This window comes from Fundulus heteroclitus, chromosome 18 (genome assembly GCF_011125445.2).
Source record: "Fundulus heteroclitus isolate FHET01 chromosome 18, MU-UCD_Fhet_4.1, whole genome shotgun sequence".
Taxonomy (NCBI): domain Eukaryota; kingdom Metazoa; phylum Chordata; class Actinopteri; order Cyprinodontiformes; family Fundulidae; genus Fundulus; species Fundulus heteroclitus.
This window is the reverse complement of record NC_046378.1, coordinates 36,371,024-36,384,973: the sequence shown is the minus strand read 5'-3', so window position 1 is coordinate 36,384,973 and position 13,950 is coordinate 36,371,024. Positions and strand designations below refer to the sequence as shown.

The 13,950-nt window shown below is 40.8% G+C and overlaps 1 protein-coding gene and 1 long non-coding RNA gene across 2 annotated transcripts in view; one reads left to right on the top strand and one right to left on the bottom strand.

Annotated features, from left to right (window-relative positions):
• The window catches only part of sae1 (SUMO1 activating enzyme subunit 1), a 28,073-nt gene extending 26,249 nt beyond the window's left edge, over positions 1 to 1,824 (top strand). Inside the window, exons 8-9 of the mRNA XM_012854258.3 lie at positions 200 to 269; positions 1,617 to 1,824. Of these exons, the coding sequence (XP_012709712.3) occupies positions 200 to 269; positions 1,617 to 1,709 (163 nt within the window). The 3' untranslated portion in view covers positions 1,710 to 1,824. The remainder of the gene's footprint in view (positions 1 to 199; positions 270 to 1,616) is intronic.
• Positions 1,825 to 7,923: 6,099 nt separating this feature from the next.
• Positions 7,924 to 13,293, bottom strand: LOC118566726. Its single transcript, XR_004933250.1, has 2 exons — positions 12,594 to 13,293; positions 7,924 to 9,792 (listed from the first exon to the last, which is right to left on the bottom strand). It is a non-coding gene; the product is annotated as an uncharacterized LOC118566726 (long non-coding RNA).
• Between the last annotated feature and the right edge of the window lie 657 nt (positions 13,294 to 13,950).

The window sequence follows — 13,950 nt, the reverse complement described above, 5'->3', positions numbered from 1 at the left end:
TTTGTGTATACCTGGTGTTCACTGTGCTGCTGGTTTATCTGATTGACCCACATCGAGGGGCAAATGTGGGAAATCTAAACGTCCCACGTCAGCCTAAAACGCAGATAAATAAGGGATGATGCACTGCTTTGGTAATTTGCAGGAAACCCAGCCTGCAGACATGTTTACCGTAACCTCTTCCTGCTCTGCTTGTCCTCAGCTACTGCTTCTCAGAGATGTCTCCGGTCTGCGCCGTCGTGGGTGGAGTCCTCGGGCAGGAAGTGGTCAAGGTGAGCTCGCAAACACGGGCGCGAAAAACCCACCGATGCAGCTTTGTGCATCCGAACTGGGCCGCAACGGTAGGCGAAGCTCTCGCAGGAATCCTGGGGAGGCCTCAGAGAGCCGGGTTAGATCCAGGAGAAGAGCAGCTGCTTAGTTTCTGTGTGGCAGACACTTGGAGAAATGGTTTGAGCTGTTTTCCAATGCCTTGGGGCATATAATAAAGCCGTTTACCCCGCAAGACAAAACGGCGAAATGGGACCGCTACAGGAGTGTTAAACTGTAGTAAAGGTCCTTTCGTTGTTGCAGCAAATAAAACATTTATTTCAAAAGAGTCAGAAAACGGGATTATTGGATCCCTGTGCAGCTTCCAAAATCAAATATTGCTCTAATAAATCATGTAAATAACTGTTAAGATTAGAACCTTTGTCTAATCAGAGACGTGACATTTTAAAGTGTTTCTTATTTTGCCCAGCGCCGTAAAGCTGAGGTAGTCGTAAAGGTTCATGGCGGGGTGAGAGGGAGGAGGAGACGGCGGCGGACGGCTCTGGATCAGACCGCTGAGCGCCTCCCTGATTGATGATGATGATGATGATGATGATGAAACTGTCTGCAACCTGCAGCCAATCCAGCTTCCAGCGCTCACTCACAGGCTCACCCCTCTCAGATGAACCAAGTCAAAGGAAAAATTTTAAGATTTCAGCCACTCCAGGTTTTTTTTTTCCTTCAAAGAATCCAGACTTTACCTAAATCTGTTCTAAATCGGTAGTTCTTCTGGGTTTTTATTTCCCTGTCATAGTTTTTTTTGGGGGGTTTTTAGCTCCTCTTGTACGTAAATGTCTGGTTCTTAGCGAGGAAAACGTGAAGAAACATTTCCCATAATTTGGAAAGTTGCTTCGTGGGCCTCCAAAATATTCTCATTCTGATCAAACATTTAATTACAATAGTATTAAACAACCAAATCTCTGCATAAGGGGAGGCAGATCATCCACTATTACCATCTAACATAGAAAGTACTCCTGGGTCAATGTGAGCTTCTGTACTTTCTGTGTCTCTGCTCTGTCTTCTCTAAGCGCCAGTGGGTGGAGGCAGATGAGCGTTCACACTGAGCCTGGTTCTGGTTCTGCTGGAGGTTCTCCTCCCTGTTAAAGGGGAGTTTTCCTCTCCACTGTCGCTTCATGCATGCTCAGTATGAGGGATTGCTGCAAAGCCATCAACAATGCAGACGGCTGTCCACTGTGGCTCTACACTCTTTCAGGAGGAGTGAATGCTGCTTGGAGAGACTTGATGCAACCTGCTGGGTTTCCTTATAAATAAATAAATAAAATGTGATTAATTTTTGTCTTCTTTCTTTCTAGGCTCTCTCTCAAAGAGACGCTCCTCATCGTAACTTCTTCTTCTTTGACGGTCGTAAAGGCAACGGCATGGTGGACTACTTTGGACCAAACTGAAGACGCAGCTGAAACTTTGACAGTTTCAACACAAATACAAGTTCAACAAATCGGCTTCTGTTGTCCGTCAACAGCAATACTACAATAACATTAAATAAGCCTGTTGGTCTGTTAAGTGTCGGATGGTGTCCTTGTTGTTCTTTTTTACATTTGCTAATAAAATGACGTAAACAAGTATTTTTGTGTCATGTTTATCTTCTGTCAGATAAAACTCGAGGCATCAGCCTCAACTTTCACCGCTAGTAGTTGTGAGAACTTCTATTAAACGTGTTTTTTATTTTAGTTAACTGCTTTGAGACGGGCCAGTGTGTGTTAACACAATGCCAGGGTGGAAAGACATCAGCAATGACCTTAGAGATGCTGTTGTCCAATCTGGAAACCGTCGATCTAAACTATATGAAGTTAATAATTCTGCAATTACAAAGATTATAAGTGGGAAACATTTAAGACGGCTGCTAATCTTCCCAGGACTGGATTTCTACACTACAAAAAGGGAACTAAAATTGGTAAAATGTTCTTGAAATTTGAAATGTGTGTCTTTCTCTTTGATTTGAGCAGGTAAATAAGAATATTTGCCAATGAAATAAGATTTTTGCACTTAAAATAGGATCAATTCACCATCTTATTTTGAGTGCAGGATATCTAATCATCTTATTTTTGGGGTAAAAATGCTAATTCCATTGGCAAATCTCATTTAACTGCTCAAATTAAGGATAAATATACTCATTTCAAAAAAAGTTTACTTTTAGTTCCCTTTTTGCAGTGTAGCAGGATCATCTCGAGCTGTACAGGTCTCAGCATTTTAAATGTCGAACCTCAAAACAGGATGAGCTTTAAAAAAAAAAAACTGAACAAACATGGCATGACTTTAAATTTCAGAAAACCAGACGGACCAAATCAGCAGAATCGCCTCAGGACAATGGTCCCAAAACAAAGCAGCAGACCATGAGAAAGAAAATAAGTATATGTTCTTGCAATGGTCTTGTCAAAGTCCAGACCCCAACCTGATTGAAATGCTTTTAGTGGAGCTATGCAGAAACTAAAGAACTGAAGCACAAGGCAGAGACTGATGAAGGGTCTACCAGCTACTCAGTCATTGGTGGCATTTGATTTTTTTCTCTCCTAACTTCTAGACTTAGTTTCACTTCTTGTTTATTAAAGAACTATAAAGTGTAATGTAGTCGGTAATAACCTATAAACACCAAGTAGGTGACTCTTGGCTGTGCAGACTCAAAGCTGAAGTGTGCTCTATGATGGAAGAGCAACACCATGGGTGTGTCCAACCTCGGCCCCTGGGAGAAGCGGGTCGTTCAACCTGTTTAGAGCTTGAGACCTGACAACATGAGCCCGAATGGAAAGAAATGACATGATGGTTAAGCTTCAAGAAGCTTCAAGAGTGCTTATGGAGCTAAACCATTGACAGCTTGAGAAATTAAAAAATCCCAATGACATCGTAGCCGTAGCTGAAGGAACTTTGCAGTGGCACTGAAAACATCTCATTAAAAAAAAAGCTGCAGCATGAAATTAGAGTATTACAAGTTTTTACTTTCTAACAATGATTTATCATTGTTTCACTTTTCAATGTTTGATTTTGAATTCAATTCAGTTTTATTTATAGTATGCCAATTCACAGCATGTCATCTCAAGTCTCTTTCCAAAGTCAGAGTCCATCAGATCCTCCAGGTTGGTGAGAAAGTTTCCTCTCTAAGGAAACCCAGCAGGTTGCATCAAGTCTCTCCAAGCAGCATTCACTCCTCCTGAAAGAGCGTAGAGCCACAGTGGACAGTCGTCTGCATTGTTGATGGCTTTGCAGCAATCCCTCATACTGAGCATGCATGAAGCGACAGTGGAGAGGAAAACTCCCCTTTAACAGGGAGGAGAACCTCCAGCAGAACCAGGCTCAGTGTGAACGCTCATCTGCCTCGACCCACTGGGGCTTAGAGAAGACAGAGCAGAGACACAGAAAGCACAGAAGCTCACATTGACCCAGGAGTACTTTCTATGTTAGATGGTAATAGAGGATGATCTGCCTCCCCTGATGATGTCACAGCTAACAGAACACCAGACCAGGTGTCGTCAGCTACTGCTTCTCAGAGATGTCTCCGGTCTGCGCCGTCGTGGGTGGAGTCCTCGGGCAGGAAGTGGTCAAGGTGAGCTTGCAAACACGGGTGCGAAACCCACCGTTGCAGCTTTGTGAAGAGAAAAATGACAGAGAACAAAAAGTTAAAAGCTGAAATAGCAACAAACAATGTAAATTGGAGAGCAGTAGGAGAACTCGGCAGAGTGAGAGAAATAGACCCTGATGTCCTCCAGCAGCCTAAGCCTATAGCAGCATAACTATAGAGGTAGCTCAGGGTAACATGAGCCACTCTAACCATAAGCTTTGTCAAAAAGGAAAGTTTTAAAATTAGTCTTAAAAGTAGACAGGGTGTCTGCCTCACGGACCAAAACTGGGAGTTGGTTCCACAGGAGAGGAGCCTGATAGCTAAAGGATCTGCCTCCCATTCTACTTTTAGAGACTCTAGGAACCACCAGCAGACCTGCAGTCTGAGAGCGAAGTGCTCTGTTAGGAACATACGGGGTAATCAGAGCTCTGATATATGATGGAGGTTGATTATTATTGAGTCCTGATTTAACTGTTGTGCCAGATTTTCTCCATATGATGATCACGGTCTTCACTTTGTTCCATGGTGCATCTAATTCTTTAGAAATTCTTTTGCAGCCTTCACCTGACTGATATCTTTGAATAATGAGATCCCTCTGACACTTTGGAAGTTCTCTGCAGACGATGGGTTGTGCTGGAAGATGTGGCTTCAAAAGTGTCAGGAAACGGCTACTAGAACAGCTGAACTTTATGTGGGGGTTGATCAGAGGCACTTTAATTGGTTTAATTGGTAATTGTACATGAGTTTGAATGTAATCGGTTGAATCTGAACACTTCCCCAGAGATGAAAGGGTGTGCACAGTTGTGCAACCTCCTTATCTCAGTTGTTTATTTTTACTTCACCTCCCTGAAAGATTTTTGTTTGATTTTCAATCGCGTTGTACAGGTTTTAGGTGACATTAAAGGTGGAATTATTTATATTCATGTCATTGTTTTTTTTTTGTTACATGATAAGAACCTGGCATTCCAACAGGGGTGTGTAAACTTTTTATATTCACCGCGTAGATCTTTATTCAGCTAGATAAAATCAGTTCAGTTTTAAATGCCTGTAATAAATAATTGGTTGATCGAACGCGTTTTAATGGCCATCATCCATAGAAACAATGAAAGTGACGATTTTTTTAAACAGGATACTCCTGTTTTTATTTAATTAAAACATCTTCTCCGTGATCTCCAGACTGAATCTCCTGCTGATCCTCTGTTACTGAGTCAACAGGCAGCTCTGGGAACCGGCATCCTCACTTAAACTTAAGAACGAGCCAATCATACGGCCCCCCCGGTGCAGCATCAGCGACCTGATTGGTTACAGGAGGCTCTTGTTTTTTGTTTTTTTTTCTATGCTGCTAAGAGGAGGCAGAGAGAGTGACCACACAGCAGGGGGATCTGATTGGATTATACCTGCAACTGGAGGGAAAAAAAACTGAAAATGAGAGACGTACACAGAGAGAGACTTAAAAAACAAGACAAATAAAATAAGACTTGGCGAGGAGAAAAATAATTACGTTTCCATAAGTCAGCGTTTTGTGTGGTGTGCATGAAAAGGTTGGGCTAGCCTATTGGCAGATAAGAGTTTAGGTTTAATTAAGGAACCAGAATGAGCTTAAAGAGGCATTTTGTAATTAATCTCTTTTCCTAATCCCAGAAAAAGAGCAGTGGCGCCCCGCGCTGACTAATCGGCCCACTAGTTTTAGTTTAAGCCTTGTTTTGCTTCTCTGCAGCCCGCTGGCAGGATTAAAACTGGAACCAACAACAACACATTTTATCCTTCTTCCCTCCATTTTTTTTAAATCACTTTGTGCTCAAGGTAAACACCAGTAGACTTTTGTAAAGCATTTTTAATAGAATCCGTCTATCGTCTCCTTATCCAAATGCAGTTCACGGAGGTAGAAGGTCCAGGAGGAAAAGGCCGACAACGCTCTGCCCAGCAACACTCAGCTCCTCCTGAGGGGATCCGGAGGCGGTTCATCAGGCCAGAAGTGACGTAAAGTCGCCTCTGACATATTCTGGGTCTGCCCCTGGGTTCTCCTCCCAGTAGGACAAGCCCAGAAACCCCCCAATATGGGGTAAGATAACTGTCAATAAACACGTACACGTGGGTTTCTGAATTTGTAAACGTATGGTGAGTCAAAAACGTGATTAAATGTAAAATTTGTGCTTGTTCCTTGTTGTCAACTCGTACATACGCGTTAAAACCTGATGTTTCATCCGTGAGAATTTAAGTTTAGAAGTTGCTAAAACAAGTTACAACTTTGCGACAATGCAAGTGCAACTCACCAATTCACTAATCACAAATTTACAAGCACGAATCTACAACCCCCAACGAAGCTGTTACACTCCTTACCAGTAGGGGGCGGTAATGACATGTGACATCCGATGTTTTTCCTCTGTGAGAATACGTCGTCTTTGGGCCTCTTCTCGTTTATCGGTGGTCGGTGAACAACTTTCAGCTGCAGTACCACCAACTTGTAGATTCGTACTCCTAAATTTGTAATTTGTACCCGAATAAATTGATGCAAAATTGTAGCTTTTAAACTTAAAACGCTCCCAGATGAAGCATCTTGATGTCACATGTATGAGTTGACAGCAAGGAGCAAATACAAATCTTAAATGGATTCACGTTTATTGAATTATATTCACAAATCCAGACACCTATGCATACGTTTATATTGACGGTTATCTGGCCCCGTACTCCAATGGTTGTCATAAAGCACCCATTAACTCCAGCGGCTCCACTCCAAGCTCCCTCCAGGTCACGTTTCACTTTTGAGTCGCTCCAGGTCTTGTGCTGGAGATCAAGGCCAGAAGAACCAAACAGAACCAGATTACCTGGAAAAGGCAAAGATGAGGCCCTAAGGGTTCTCCCTCAGGGCCTCATCTTTGCCTTTTCATCCTGTTTGTGGTGTCCACGAACACCACAAACAGGATGATTGCCCCAAAAGGTGTTTCTCCCAGCTGTTTGATGATATGGTGTACTTTATTTTCTCCTTAATAATACACAACGGCAAGGGGACCCTGTTGTGTGTTTTTCTACACTTAAGCTTAAATCTAAATTAGGGCTGAACAATTAATCGCATTTTCAATATAATCGCGATTTCCAAATCGCAGAGTCTGCATTTTTTGGCTATGTAACAATTAGGGAATTAGACACGTCCATTAGGTGTTGGTAAAATGTTTAAAGTGGGTTTGCCTCCACATGGAAGGGAAGACAGTTGCAGCAGTGAGATAATCTAATTTTATTACTTGTATTAGAGTTTATATAATCATACTGTTTGCCAGAAACTTTCAGGAATCTCACCATAGCATTAAGTTCTGGTCAATCAGTTTAATACATAGACTTGCTTGTTGGCTGCACTTTATGTTCAACAAGGATTGATGTCCAAATCAACTAAAAGCTGTTCTCTTGAATAATAATCTGATTAATAGAAACATTAAAAATTCTTGTTTAAAATAGTCCTTGTTTACAAACATCTTTATTTAGAAGCCATTTTTGTTGCTTGTGGTGAATGCATAGAAAAGTCAAAATTGCAATTTTGGTTGAAATATATCGTAGGCAGAACTCAATCATTTCTGCACCGAGTTTAAATGCTGTGGGTGTTTTAGCAACTAATTTGCACAGCGAGGAAACAAGTTGATTTATTGTTTGTATATGTTTAAAAAGACATAATGAATTAAACTGGGAAAAAAATCGCATTGAATCGCAATATTAAGAAAAAAAATCGCAATTATATTATTTTCCAAAATCGTTCAGCCCTAATCTAAATCACTTTAAAACATGGTAAGAATCAGATAATTATGTCTTGATGCTTAAAAATCTTTGAATTAGAACGGGATGCACTTCCTTTTCCTGTGTCTACAGTAGGCCTACAGTGATAAATGTAATTAGATAAACCTATTAAAAAGGGTTTTAGTGCTTTTTATATCTGTACAGAAACTCTTTTGTTTTTTGCCTTTTCTTTTATCATTATCTGTCATTATAGGCAAAAACGTTATACTCACAAGTGTTAAAACTTTCTCTTGAGACTGATTAATGACACTAAAGTTTAGTTTTTCTTTCTATTCTCGATTTTATTTTCATAAACAGAAAAAGTACAAAATCCATGTAGAATTTTTACAATAAAAAAAAAGAAGATGAAAAACGGCAAAAAAAATAAAAATACAAACCATCGGACGTGAATAATTAATGGCTCTGCTGTCGGAGAAACGAATCAAGAAGAATGTCACCAGGAAACATGAGTTCTGGAAGCGAGTCGCCGCAGCAGGTCCAACTCGGTTTGGTCCGTCACGAGTTTATACAGGAAATATTAAAAACATCCAACAAATGACCGAGAGGGATGAGCAGAGAATTAAAAATCTGAAACTGCATGGAGTTTCTTGAATTAAAACCTGAAATATTCCAGTAAACGTGAACCCAAAATTTGTTACAGTACGTGCATTAAACATTTACTTTTTTACCTGATCAGAACTGCCACGTTCAATTTCCAGCATATCCTGTTTTTTTTTTTCAGTCAGTTTTAAGCTGCTGAGGTACGAGTCTGTGACGCCACATTTCTACTTCATCGCCTTTTCTTTTTAGCTTTGAGAAGTTCATCGTTTTTCTATCGTATTTGCTACAAATGTCACACACAGATCATCCCATTCGTTTTGTTCTGAGCTGCAATGTGATCAAAGCTCTTTTTTTATTATTATTATTATTGTTTTTCATGCAACTTCTTCCCTTCGGTGCATGCGAGAGCACCTCTTTCATTGGCTACAACTCAAGTACAGTTTAAGTCTTAGTTAATGAAAAAAATAAATACATCATCATCAAAAACAAGGAACAAAAATAAATTACACTCTTCTTAAGAAGAGCTTTATCATCAATCGCACAAAAGAGAAAAAAAAAATGGGGTCCATTTTACAACAAATCAATTTTTTTTCCTGCTGCTAATTGAATACCTTTGTCAAATCCACTGGATTTAAATGTCAACTGTTATAACCAAGAAACGCCCAGGAATTTAAAAAGAAAAACAGAAACATTACATATTCTTTTAACGTCCATCAAATAACATAAATTTATGTAAAAAATACAATTTACAGTCAATCGAGGAACTACGATCTCTGTAAACAAGCCTGCCAGTCTGCACTGAGGGAAGAAAAATCCGCTTCTCCACGTTTTAATTTAATGCAAACCGCTCTCGGGTTCAGCGGCTTAAAAAAAACGAAGCACTTTGAGTGAAATGTGTGCGCTGCTGATTGTCGCCGTGTTGGAGGTGAGGCCTCAGGCAGGAAGGCACGTTTAGGTGGTGAAGCGAAGCAGTTCCAGATCAGCGGAAAAAGGCTCGTCACATCTGTGCTTTGCTCAAATAGTAGGTTTGCACCCCAAAAAGAATTCCCTGCAAACGCAACCACGGCTTCCGATTTCACAGCTTTCAAAAGGGAGCGGGGAACAAAAAAAAAAAAAAAAAAAAACCCCGACTCGTACATCAGAAGAGGGTCAAATCAGATCTGTGGGAGAGGAGAGGAGCTTTTATCTGCAGTTAAAGGGAAAGTTAACGGGTCTGATATCACAGCGTCGCACAAACCACAGGTTGACCCAAGTCTTTTCAACGAATCCACGCACGGACTCACATCTGCTACACAAGGACCTGACCCGCCCCCCCCCCCACCGAGACGGGGACGAATAAACAGAAATATACAAACTTTACAAAATAAACAGAAGGTCCATATCCATCAGCTGCAGTCTGAACCAGCACACTGACTGACAGAACGCCTCATCCTGCCAGCGCCTGTCTCCAGGAAGAGAAGATGGATTTTTTCCAGCGACATGGCCAGGATGGAGGAGGTCTACCTCAGCCTGTAGAACGTGCTCATCATTTGGGCCAAGAAGTTGAGGAGCTCCCAGGTGGCATCTCTCCAGTGATACCACTGGGGGGGAACGTCCTGCAAGACGGAGAGAGAAAGAGAGAGAAAAATCAACAAAAAATAGAAAAAGCTCTTGAAAAATGTGTTTATTATCCCAACTCCACCCAAGAACGACACTGAATTTGCCGTTTTTACACGACTGCTGCGGCCATTACTGAAATGAGCCGGTTGATCCCACTGAGCTATATAATACACTGGAGTGCTAATCGCCGTCTGTTTGAACGAGTCGCTTTGAAGTCACCAGCCGCCATATTGGTACTCCCCATTTCCCCCCAGTAACTAGGGAATATGTGCGCTACAGCATCGAATAACGAGGATTTTCTCATGTTCAGGGGGGGCTTAAGACTTTTAAAATGTCAAATGCCATATATTTTTATGTTATGTTCTAAAAATATCAAGTACTGAGAAAGTCATGTGCTGAAATATTTTGCATTTTATTCATTTAAATATATATGTTTAACATTTATAAATATATAAATAATATACAAGAACATATATTTACATATGTGTATACATATATATATAAACATATATACATATACACATACTTATATATATATATACACACATATATATATATATATATATATATATATATATATATATATATATATATATATATATATATATATATATATATATATATATTTAATATGAATAACATGTAACATGTAGCACCTAATTTCCTAGTAGTTTATAGTTGATAGTGTTAGTACATCCACTGACTGTAGAATTACCTGTGAAACGTTTTCACTGAGCCAGAAAACTGCTTGTTGTTGCAACCAAATCCTATGGGGTTCTGGGAGAGTAGGGAGTAGCAAGATGGCGGCCAGTGACTTCAGTTTTTCGGCAAAATCAGCACTCCAGTGTATTATACAGCTCAGTGGTTGATCCTGGGAGAGCAGAGCGGGTTTCTATTATTCTCCCCTAACAGACAGGGGAGACAGACGAGCTCAGAGAGCCGCGGAGCTCGTCTGCGACCTGGTGAAGCGAGAGCCGAGGTTGGGTGACGTCATCTTTGTTTATGTGCACAAGGCGGGATGGCGAGGGAGGGAGGGAGGAGGTCGAGTGCCAACTCCTCACGCGATCAAGAACGACAAGCGAGGGAGGGAGGAGAGAGATAAGGAGATAACAAAGGAGACAGGCAGCAGGAGGGAAAGCATTGACGTGTAACTACAGATTTATGACTATTCCACTTACTATCTTTAGCGGGTGCTAATTTATTTACTTTATTTTTTGTTTTAAAATATCTTCCTGTTATGACAAAATCTAATTTTTGATGGCAGGAGGAGGGGGAAAAAAAGGGTACTGAGAATCATCCAAATAAAAAAAAAAGCAAAGCAAATGAGGGACAAAGTGGAAAACAAAGTAGATGCAAAAAGGAAGGTTAGGAGTCAGGAAATTTGAAATGTCTGTATTTTGTGGAGTAGAGGAATAAAAGGAAAGAAAGAAGAGCGTCTTAGCAAACAGACGTCATCGACTGACTCTCACAAATATTGATCTGTCTGCACAGCGGCCTCGCACACACCAAAGCACTCGCACATGAATGCAAACTCCCATGTTTGCCCGTGCAGACACAAACTGGTCCGATAAGATATTTGCGTGTTTGCACGAGAAGAAGAATCGTCCGTGAAACAAGAAGCAAACTTTAGGCTCACATTCTCGGTTCAAATCACCGTCAGATCTGTCATTCACTTAGCGCCAGTGTCCGAAATTTACTTCCTGATGTAAAAAAAAACAAAAAAAAAAAACAACCAGCAATATAAAAGCTTTTTTTTAACCAGCCAAAATATTAATTCTGACCGACTCATGCTAAATATCTCCACGTAATCCCGCTACGTAATTAGCCTGAGCTAAATGCTAGCTGCTAGCAAACGGACGTGACGTAGCTGCTGTAGTTCTCGGGTCACATGTGCGTTTGTGTACGTTTGTTGTCATACGAGCGGACAGCAGAGGAACATGAAGCATCCACCCACATGATGACTAGGGCTGAACGATTTTGGAAAATAATCTAATTGCGATTTTTTTTTCTTAATATTGCGATTTAATGCGATTTTTTTCCCCCAGTTTAATTTATCATGTCTTTTTAAACATATACAAACAACAAATCATTTTGTTTCCTCGCTGTGCAGATTAGTTGCTAAAAGACCTGCAGCATCTAAACTCAGAGCAGAAATGATTGCGTTCTGCCTACGATATATTTCAACCAAAATTGCAATTTTGACTTTTCTCTGCATTAACCACAAGCAACAAAAATGGCCTCTAAATAAAGACGTTTGTAAACAAGGACTATTTAAAACAAGAACTTTTAATGTTTCTATTAATCAGAATATTATTCAAGAGAACAGCTTTTAGTTGATTTGGACATCAATCCTAGTTGAACATAAAGTGCAACCAACAAGCAAGTCTATGTATTAAACTGATTGACCAGAACTTAATGCTATGTATGATTATATAAACTCTAAAACAAGTAATAAAGTTAGATTATCTCACTGCTGCAACTGTGTTCCCTTCCATGTGGAGGCAAACCCACTTTAAACATTTTACCAACACCTAATGGACGTGTCTAATTCCCTAATTGTTACATAGCCAAAAATTGCAGACTCTGCGATTTGGAAATTGCGTTTTTTTTAAATCGCGATTATATTGAAAATGCGATTAACTGTTCAGCCCTAATGATGACTGAAAAACACGATTTATTTGGTGAAAACGTTTACTCGCCATGTGGCAGCTAGCTAGCCCTCTGACATTTACTCGCCAAACGGAAAAATTTCATCGCATTTGGCGCCTGGCGAGTGTTGATTTCGGCCCCTGCTTACCGCTCTGTGGAAGACGGTGGCGTCTAATTCGTCTCCGATCCTCCTCAGCTGGCGGCCCACCCTCCTCACGTCCAGCTGCTGCACCGCCTCTCCTCCGGGGCCACGCTGGTGGGGCTCATGCTGGGGAAGCAGGTCAGGCAGAGGGCCCCGCTCCTCTCTGTTGGAGTCTGTGGCGGGCACAGGAGGAGGGAAGGAACATTTTAGGATAGAAACGTGGAAAGGGAGCAAATTCTGTGAAATATTGAATCTCTGTCACATCCCTGAACTACGCGTGTCCCTTCCGATCCACTCCAGGGTTAATAGTGCATTTATATCGATGTTAACGCCCTTCCCTTGTATTTATTTCTCCATATCTAAGGATCATCTGACCACTTGAGAATCTAACTATTAGTCAAAGTAGTCAGAAAGTAGTTTCACTTTCTACTTGAAGCCGAGGTGGGCGAATCACCATCAGTCCATACAGGGTTAGCATTTGGCCGCATGAGATGAATTTATGGTATTACTGGGTTATCACATTTATTATGTAACACGGTGTTTACATGACATGTGAGAGCTGAGCCACAACACAATCTGTGGCAGCCCGGGTTAGCCGCACATCACCTTTATATGTTTGTTACTGAGGTGTAGAAAGGTGGTAATGGAGCGTTTTATACTTATAGCACCATATAGTCCTGTTAGGAGTATATGCAATAGGGGGCCTGGGGGGTGGGGGTGTATCCCCCCCCAATGGGGTTATTTAGTTCTCACAAATCCACAAACAGTTCTCAAGGAGTCCGACTGTGACTTATTTCCTATTGGTAGAATTTGGAAGCATAATCTTTTAATCTGCTTAATAAGTCTGGTATGTTAACTTCTGTTATTTGTGTGTTTGTCTGTTTTCTTTTATTTAACAGGTTTTTTGGACCTTTTGTCTGGCTGCATAAACCAGTGGGAGGAAATCTTATGTTTATTTTACAGAATTATTTGTTTATTGCTACCCATTTTTTTTTTCCTTAATTGATCAGCACAACCGTAAAATGTGGGTTTTACTTTTACAAGAAACCTTGTTAATTGTGTATTTTAAACATCTTAATTGACCACAAACATGTAATTTGGAGGTTTTAGGGGTTTCTTACTTTCAGTTCATGTTAAAAATCTCTCTGACGTTTGGACAGAGAGACAGAAAAGGGGGGAAAAGGAGAGAGCAGAGGCATAAAAAAAAAAGCCCCAAACAAACAGGAAAACCCTGACTTGTTGCCAAGGTGACTCTGACTCATGGCGATGTCTGCGTGTGATTGGACGACAGCGCCTGAGGGCTGAGATGTGATAGGATGAATTAGAGGAAAGGAGGTTGAGATTAGGATGAACCCGACTGCTT